Source organism: Thrips palmi, unplaced genomic scaffold (genome assembly GCF_012932325.1).
Source record: "Thrips palmi isolate BJ-2018 unplaced genomic scaffold, TpBJ-2018v1 HiC_scaffold_4, whole genome shotgun sequence".
NCBI classification, from domain to species: Eukaryota; Metazoa; Arthropoda; class Insecta; order Thysanoptera; family Thripidae; genus Thrips; species Thrips palmi.
Genome location: NW_023144631.1, coordinates 3,920,431 through 3,929,485, shown reverse-complemented (window position 1 = coordinate 3,929,485; position 9,055 = coordinate 3,920,431). Strand labels below are relative to the sequence as shown.

At 61.8% G+C, this 9,055-nt stretch overlaps 1 protein-coding gene across 1 annotated transcript in view; it reads right to left on the bottom strand.

Annotated features, from left to right (window-relative positions):
• Positions 1 to 512: 512 nt before the first annotated feature.
• The window catches only part of LOC117649518 (metabotropic glutamate receptor 2-like), a 109,718-nt gene continuing 101,175 nt past the window's right edge, over positions 513 to 9,055 (bottom strand). The window contains exons 10-19 of the mRNA XM_034392387.1: positions 5,561 to 5,710; positions 4,699 to 4,832; positions 3,169 to 3,494; positions 2,920 to 3,082; positions 2,511 to 2,724; positions 2,275 to 2,426; positions 1,977 to 2,193; positions 1,818 to 1,876; positions 1,131 to 1,770; positions 513 to 613 (exon numbers count right to left, since the gene is read on the bottom strand). Coding sequence (XP_034248278.1) covers positions 513 to 613; positions 1,131 to 1,770; positions 1,818 to 1,876; positions 1,977 to 2,193; positions 2,275 to 2,426; positions 2,511 to 2,724; positions 2,920 to 3,082; positions 3,169 to 3,494; positions 4,699 to 4,832; positions 5,561 to 5,710 — 2,156 coding nt within the window. The remainder of the gene's footprint in view (positions 614 to 1,130; positions 1,771 to 1,817; positions 1,877 to 1,976; positions 2,194 to 2,274; positions 2,427 to 2,510; positions 2,725 to 2,919; positions 3,083 to 3,168; positions 3,495 to 4,698; positions 4,833 to 5,560; positions 5,711 to 9,055) is intronic.

Genomic DNA, 9,055 nt, shown 5'->3' with positions numbered 1-9,055 from the left:
GACGTGGAGGTCATCAATTTGTTAGCTCCTTATTCGTTTCTACTTACTTGATCTCTTGAATGATATGTTTGCTTCACCCAATCCCCTTGATGTAGCAAATAGAATCAATTTGACAGTGATTAAAAGGCCACTTCATGGTTGTCATCTTTTCACAACTACCAATATTGTCAGGGAAAGAGGTATTGGTCATCTCAAAGCTTTACAAACCAAATTATTCTAAACGTACAGAACCTGCTTGGAGAGCTTTACAGAAAGATGAATAAAGGTTAAGGCATATCATTTGTCAAATAACAATATTTTAACACTAAAAATTTCTATCACAGACATGGAAGTACATGAAAATATGTACCTGATAACACAAATGCTTTTGTGTTTATTTGTACTCTTCATTAAGTAATTATTAACGATAGCATCTGATCAAAAGATATTTTTGGTACTATTCTAATTTAAATGGGCAGCTGATACATGTACAATGGAGTTATTGTAATCATAATCAAAGTTATAAAAACAGGTCACACATATTCAAATGCTAGTTGTGTGCTCATCTTCAATGCCATGGTAAGCCCAATCAAGAAAAGCCATGATGCCTCTTCCTTGCAAGATGAAAAGCTGGCTAAGACAATACATTATTCCATATCACATAGTGCCTAGAAATAATCTTATAAAGACACATTTGAAATGAAGGTACCGTGCAGCTTAAAAACTCTTCCTCCGTCCAATATGTTGGCACATTTTCCATTCAGGAACATGTTTGGTCAAGTGTTTTTGTTTCTACGTATTTACATCAGTTTCTGATGCACCGCCTCAAATTGGAGCAGTTCTGGGGTATTGTGGTTGCCTCAGTCCGTATCCCGCACTTGACACAACTCTTCGACAGCTAAGACTTAGTGACTTGGTGTCCTGGAGAAGGACTCTGGAATTGGCTGTTCCAGTGAGAGTGAGACACGCCTCGCTGGCCTAGGACTCCCAGGACTCGCCGTGACACAAGGCCCGGTCTGTGGAGTCCGGGGACGGCTGGTCTCATAAGGACACCTGCGTGGTGCCTTGCGCGGCCTGCGCGGCCACCCTGTGGTTCGACAGACCCAACGGCCCGCCCCCACCCCCGCTGCCGCTGCCGCCCCCGCTGCCGCCTCCGGAGCCGCGAGAACCGCGAGTGGACGGCGCTGACGTGAGCGACGTGGGCGTGCCGACGGGCGTGCCCACCGGCGTGTCTCCCGGCGTGCCGGGCGAGCCGGCCACCGCCTCCAGCGACGAGGGCCGCCCCGAGAGGGGCGCGTCCGCGTCCACGTCGTCCAGCGCCAGCGCCGAGGACGTGGGGGACGAGGCCACCGAGGAGGGGAAGGACGACGCGCACGGCGACCGGGGCGTGGCGCCGCACGCGGACACGCACGCGCACGCCGACACGCACGTGCAGGCGGGCGTGAGCGTGGCCAGGGCGGGCAGGATGTCGGAGCGGTGCCGCGGCGTGCCGTTGGAGGGCTGCTGCCACGGCGCCGGCCCGCTCGTCCGCCGCCGCGACTTGAGCAGCGCGCTGTTGTAGCTCCGCGTCCGCGAGAAGGGCGACGCCGACCGCGGCACGTCGCCGTTGACGGGGCCGAGGATGGGGCCTCCGCCGGGGTCGCGGGGGCTGCCGCTGCCGCGGCGGAGCGGCGGGGCCGAGGCGGGCGTGGCGCCGTCCGGCAGCGACACGGCCACGGCCTCGCCGTTCTGGTACGGGTAAGGGAACGGCGCGTCCGCCGAGCACGGCGCCGTGTTGGCGGCCTCGGAGCCCTCCGGCCCCAGGGTGCCCAGGGTGCCCAGGTGCCCAGTGTCTCAGCCCGCAGCGGGCAGAGGCTCTGCAGGCTGGTCTGCGTGGAGCGGTCCTCCAGCGGCAGCCCTGTCACAAAGCCTGCCGTGAGCCAGGCCGAACCGGAAAGCTGTAACTTGCAACTCCACTGTGGGACAGGCGGCAAAAAGCAAGCCAACAACACAAGTACCTTGACTCTGCGTGCCGCAGTCCACCCGCGGGCAGTGGTGTCGGTCCAGGGCCGTGATGGTGTTGAGGTAGGTGGACGGGTGCACGCCCGGGTGCAGCGAGTTGCTGGCGTGGTTGCCCGTCACCGTGGCCGCCGAGCTCTTGACCGTTGAGTACCTCATGGCCGGCATCATGGACTGGCGCACGTTGCGCTCCGGGTGGATCAGGATAATGTACAGCTGCCAAGCAGACAGAGAGATCGGGTTAGACTTGTTCTTCGTGGTCACGTGGTTCACCGTCCACTAGGCCTTGGCTCGCACCTTCGGGGAAAACAGGCAGGCCAGGGTGACGGAGGCGGACAGCGAGATGGTGACGGACATGGAGGTGATACGCAGCGGGACGTGGTTGCCCGTCCCGAAGTACAGCGGCACGAAGGCCAGCCAGATGACGCACGTCGTGTACATGGTGAAGCCTGCGCCACACAGCAACGGACCACTGTTAATCGTTGTCACTTTGGAACAAGACTCCGCTCACTCACACCCCTAGCCAGACTGACCAATGTATTTGGACTCGCTGAAGGCCTCTGGGATCTTCCTGGTGAGCACCGCGTAGATGGTGCACACCACGATGAGCAGGATGGGGTAGCCGAAGGCGATCATGTAGGAGGCGTCGATGTGCGACTTGCAGACCAGGTGGTTGTCCTCGCGAGTCGGGTGGTGGTGCATGGCCATGGGGGGCTTCACCATGATCCACACCACGTTCACCAGGACCTGCGCAAGCAGAGAGAGGCATCAAGTAGGGCATGCACACAGCAGACTGATACCGAGATTCATTTTCGTCGCTCTGTCTCTCTCGCACCTATAGGGGACGCGCCATGAGTGCGAGGGAGGCAGAGCGACGAAAACGAATCTCGGAATCAGTACGGAGTGATCCGCGTAGGTCGAGCGGGACACAGTGCACGGTACCTGCACGGTGACGAGGAAGAAGCAGATGAGGAGCTGCGACTTGGGGCTGATGAAGGAGGGCCTCTTGGCGGTGCGCGTGCCCGCCTTGAAGATGCGCGCGATGCGGTTCGTCTTGGTGAGCAGCGCGGCGTACACCACCGTGAAGCAGAAGCCGGCGCCGAACCTGGGGCAGGGCACGGACAGAAGCTCAGTAGGAGAAACACGAAATGAAACGACCTGGCACTCGGCTGCAGTCGCCCCGCCACTCACCTCTGCACGCCGCACACCACGTTGGTGGGCCGCAGCACGAGGGCGAAGGTGACGCAGTAGCACAGCATGATGCCCGTGAGCAGCACGTAGGACAGCTCGCGGCCCGCGGCGCGCACCACGGGCGTCTCGTGGTGGCGCAGGAAGACGCCGCCCACGAAGAGCGTGAGCAGGATGCCGCAGGACGAGAAGGACATGGCGCCGATGGCCCAGCCGCTGTCGGGCCGCAGAAACACCTCGGGGATCTCCTGGCAGTGGGTCTTGTTGGCGTCCGGCACCGTGCCCATCTGGCACATCTGGCACAGCGTCTCGTCCAGCGGCGCGCGGATCTGTCGGCGGCAGCATGCAGAAACACGTCAGTCCAACTTCAACTTCAACTTGCAGTGCGGTGCGGCGGTGCGGCCGCTACGCGCTCGGACTGGCCATTTCATCGTGGCGTGGCAGGCCAGGCCCGGGCAGGGCAGGGCAGGCCGGCCGGGGCTTTCGCTCCTGCCGGGCAGAATTACACGGCGCGAGGGAGAGAGGCGGAGAGAAATGGACCGACAAGCCGAGCTGTCAGCGCGGGGCCCTGCCTGTGGGCCCCAGGCTGGAGGCGAGCTCACTATCCTTCTCCATCATTTTTCCCCCCGTTTGGCCGCAACGCGTCAGGTGAGGGCTGGCGCAGGCTGGCGCAGGCTGGCGCAGGCTGGCGAGGGCCGCCGGGCCGGACGTGCCTAGGCAAAGGCAGGGCGCGGATTCCGAGAGTCGTTTCCGTCGCTCTGTCTCGCTCGCACCCACACGGGACGCCCCGTGAGTGCGAGAGAGACAGAGCGTGGCGTGGCGGTTCGCATACGCGGGCCGCAGCGATGCGGAACGGCGGCGCGTAATCAGCCTTCCGCTCAAAGTCGCCGTCTCCCTCCCCGCACCGCCGCAGCCACCCTGCTCCCCTGCTTCGGGTTGGGACGAAAGCGAGCGAACGGCGGCGGCATCAACTTGAGCGGACAATCCAGCCTTTGTGGCTCCCAGTCTCGGCCAGTCCCCGGCGGTTTGCAGTAGGGGACTAGCCGGGCAGCCCAAGCCAGGCATGCATGCCTCCACTCCGACTCTCTGCCGCCCCCGCACCGCCCCGTACCGCACCGCGAGAACCAAACCGCCAAACCGAACACTGCGGAGACGATCCGCGCGCGCCAGTCGCCGCTCAAGGCGATGCAACACGTCTTTGTGACAGACAAGTTCTGCCGAACCGCGCGGCCGCAGCCGGCGGCTAGCTGGGGCCTCGACTCGAGTGCCGAAGCGCCCCCAGGATAGGCAGCAGACTGATTCCGAGAGTCGCTCTGTCTCTCTCGCACCCATGCGGGACGTCCCACGAGTGCGAGGGAGACAGAGCGACGAAAACGACTCTCGGAATCAGTCTGCAGTCCCGCCAAAGCCGCCGGAAGGCCTGTTGCCTCCCCCCCCCCAAATTGCCCGCCTCTGGCGCAAGAACCGTCGGCATTGTCGGAATCACATGCCAAAGCAGCATCAGCACTTTTTTTCCGGCCGCAGGGGACTCACCTGGTACTGCGTGCAGTTGAAGCAGTGCCAGCAGCAGATATCGCCCTCCACGTACTTCTTGGCCTGGCCCTGGTCACACGGCAGACTGCACACGGACTCGGGCACCGGGGGGCTCTCCATCTTGAACTGCACCGCTGCGATCAGAACGGGGACCATTCAAGGACACAACAGTAGCAGGCTGGGGCCCTTTACACGGTCGTCGAGGGGAAGTGGGGGGGGGGGGGATACTCGCGGCCCATTGGCCGGAGTTGGCGGCCAGAGAAAGGAAGTGTCTTGGAAGTGAGGAGCGGCAGAAAGTTGCGCTGCCCCTCCCGGCCGCGGCCCGCCGGGCGGACGGCGGTGGGATTTCAATCCGAAAGCACTCCGATCCTAATAAAACTCGACTAGTTTCGGAACATCTCCGAGGCAACTAGCCCAGAAATAAAAGGCGTGGAAAGGCAGCAGCACGAGCCTTTCAGAGACTCCCGCTGCAGCGCGCCGCCACCGCGACTCGTGTACGTTTGAATTAAATTGAATTTGGCGCCGTTTTGAAATGCAGAGCAGGGCGGCCACCACCTCCTCGGCGTCTCTTTGGAATCAGCATTATTTACTGCTAATACCTGCCGGCCCCGCCAACAGTGCCCTGCCCGGCCCTGCCGCTGACGTCGCCGCCTCGACCCGGTTCCGGGAAGGGAAGCCGCCGCGGTGGGGGGCAAAATATGAATCGGCTAAGCCTCTAAATAATTCAACTTTTAGCAGCGGACGTGGGCGGGCTCCAGGTGGGAGGAAGGCGCCGGGGGACGGGGACAGACGGGGACAAAACAAAGAGGGAGGGGCGGAGAGGAAGGAGAAGAGGAGGAAGAGAAAGAAGAAGAAGCATTACCGGACATGTCGAGGCGCAGGTTGCCCTCGCTGTACTCCCCGACGGGCACCCAGCGGTACACCTTGGGCGCCACCTGCTTGAAGTGGATGATGTTGTAGCGCGCGGGGCCGTCGCCCTGGGAGTCGAACTTGAACTGGTCACCGCTCAGGCCTGCAACAGAGAGGGAGAAAGAGGGTGGCGTCAGCGCTTCAGCTGCCAAGGTCAGGGCGGCCTGCCCCGCCTGGCCCCGCCACTTCCCTGCCGAATAATTGGCCAGTGAAAGCATCGAAAGCGGGGCTCCCTTTGCCGTGGACGAGCAGCGAGCGAAATGATTGGTCCACTGCCTCTCTGAAATGAATCACCAGCCGTCTGTTTGGAGCAGACAACCTGACTCCTCCCCTGACCTAGAAACACACAACGCACCTCACCGGGATCAGAGAATAATTTCTTCATTGGCGGACATTGAAAAGAAAAAAAAAACCGGCAGAAAGTTTTTGGCAGCGTACTGGAAATTAGGGTTACTTCAACGGGGTCATTAAAGTAATCAACAAAAATTTTCACCTGTTTGAAAGGCATCTCTATCACCATCCAAACTATGAAGCTAACCAAACTGTTTGCTCCAAACGGCACTTTGAAGACAGTGCCGACGCATGGTCGAAGCCGCACCAGTTTGCCGGAGTGGACCCAACGGACGGTACTTGAGCCACCTCCGCGTCCGGGAGGGAGTCCATGCTTGTTGGTGCGGTGCCATGCCCGAAAGGAGCCTCGACTTTATTATGTCGGGCGGGCAGGGCAAGGCAGGCCTAGCACGGGGGGCAGGCTGCCGCAGACTATGGAGGCCCGGCCTCGGCCGCGGCGTCTTTGCCGTGGCTCTTTTGCGGGCACGCTTTGCAAACAGTGGCGCACTCCCGACGAGGCCAGCCAGGCCGCCAGCGAGGCCGCCGGCAGGCCCGACCGCCCCAACCACCGCGACCGCCAAGGCGACCGCCACCACCGCGGTCAGCCCGGCCAGCCCGCGAAAAGCTTTCATGCTGCACGTACTCGTGCGCGCACTCAAGCCCGCCAAGGCCGCCGCAAAGGTCACGGGGGCCTTCACCACGGCCAGCACGACCCCAAATCGGAACGCCGATCGGCGGCGTTCCTATTGTCACCGGCAGACTGATTCCGAGAGTCGTTCTCGTCGCTCTGTCTCTCTCGCACCTATGCGGGGAGCCCCACGAGTGCGAGAGAGACAGAGCGACGATAACGAGTCTCGGGATCAGCCGCTATCTCGCGGCCCGCGGGTGCGCGCGAGAGAGGCACATAGCCTGCTGCAGCGCGTTGACGGCGGCCTCGTCGTCCTCGTCGCGGCCGGGAATCATCGCCGCCATTTATCACGGCCGTCCAGGCCGCTAATTTATTGACGGGCGCCTCTTTCGCCTATCGCTGCCTCCCTCGCACTCGTGGAGCAGTCCGCAGCGGTGCGAGAGAGACGGCGGCGAAACGACCTTCCTGCCTGAACGAGGCGCCAGCGCGCCAGCGCCTCCATGGAGCCTCCAGCCCCGGCACCGCGATCGGGGGGCTCACCGCGCCGACCGCGTCTCGGCGGCGGGGCGGCGGCACCGCGGGGCTCGGGGGGCGGGGGCGGATGGAAGAGTGTGAAACGTGAAATCGGAGGCTTAGGCACGGCGGGGCGTCGCGGCGTGTGGCGGGGCTTGGAGTGAGCCACTGTGTTCGTGATACAGGGGAGAGAATGGAGCTATATATTGGGATTGGTTGCTGCGTGTCGCGCCCCGCCCGGCCCCGCCCCCTAAGACCTTGCTCCAGCACAAAGCTTTCAGCGTCGTCACTGTCACTCTGCTCTGCCTAGGCGGGCTGGCAAGCTGGCAGGCAGGCAGGCAGCCCAGCAAGCAAGGGCGCCTTTGGCCGCCTTGGGCTGCAGCTCGGCCTCACGGTCATTGCTCGGCAACAGTGTGCCGACGCCTTTCCAGTCGACTCCCTTCCTTTTTGGGCAGTTTTTTTTCGCAGCTTGATTTGTTTGTTTAATGCGGTGGTAAACAAGGGGCGGGGGTGCCGCGCGGTGGCGGTGCTGGCGGTGCTGTCCGGGCGCCATCGCAACCAAGTCAGGCGCGGCGCGGCGCGGCACGGCCCGGCACGGCACGGCACGGCACGGGGATGAAAAGGCGAGAAACGAAAGGGCAGGGCGAGTCGCTGACAGGAATAAGGAATGGAAAATTGAAAAGAACCAACCGATGCTGCTCACCACGGCGGCGCCTCACCCCCACCCCGCCCCGCCTCCGTCGCAACCGATTCTAAATTTAGGGCACGCTAAGCGGCGGTTCGCTCTGTCTCTCTCGTACCAACAGGTGAGGCCCAATGGGTGCGAGAGAGACAGAGCGACGAAAACGACTCTCAGTCTGCTGGCTGCTGCGCGGCCCCTTGAAGGCCCTCGCGGAGCTGGACCGCTAATCAGGTGCGGCGTAAATCAGTCCGCCGTCCGTAGTCCGCAGTGCGCGGCCATGGCGCGGCCCGCGGGGGAGTTGGTCGGGGCGTCGCGTGGCTGCTTGGCATTCATTCGACACACTGGCGGGGCGCGGCGGGGCGCGGCGGGGCGCGGCGGGCTCGCATCCCTTCCGGGCCCCTTCCCTTTCAGCGCCCTTGGCGGGGCCCTTGGCGGGGCCCTTGGCGGGGCCCTTGGCGGGGCCCTCCGCGGCCCTTGGCCCTCGCGACAGCGGAGCCCTCCACCCTCCACCACGGCCAGACTCGACCTATCTGGGCGGAGCGGGGCGGTGCGCAAGATAGGGGCTCGTAAACTCCACTGGAAAGTACACCACCTACATCCCAAAAGCAGAGTCATTAGCCCGGCAGTGGCGCTGCCGCGCGGCCGGCCCCCGGGCAGGTGAACGGGAGGCGAACCCGGCCGCCGGGTATAGCGTTATGATTAAGACTGTCCCTCGTGACACACGCACGAGCAACTCGGCGGCGCTCAATTGATCTAAACACCCGCGGCTCACTCTCTATGTCAATCAAGACTGGATGCAGGACAATCCAAAGACATTTTAACACAAAATGTATTCATAGGCGCAAGGGGTCCAAACCGCATTGGAAAAGCCACTCTAAAATGTAAAAAAATGCTGGGAGTCGAACCCTAGACTCTGGAGGTGCGGCCCGACGCCTTTGCGCGCTCAGCCGCCGCTGATTCTAGAGAGTTTGTCGCAGGTCCCACTCCTGGCTCCACACTGTGGCATCCCGAGGAAATCATGATCACGCGCAGGGGCTAGGGTTCGACTCCCAGCAATTCTTTACATTTTAGGAGTGGCTTTCCCGATGCGGTTTGGACCCGTTGCGCCACTCAGCTCACCCAGTGAGCCGCGGTGGCCGAACGTGTAGAGATGTCTGAATTCCCACTCTCGGATCGAGCGATCGAATACCAGCTTCCCGCTCTTTTTGTCTGACTATACGGTTCGGACCAGCGGCTTCAAAGGCTCCCCTTCGCACAGTCTCACCCATGGGCCGTGGTGGCCGAGAGCGCAGAGG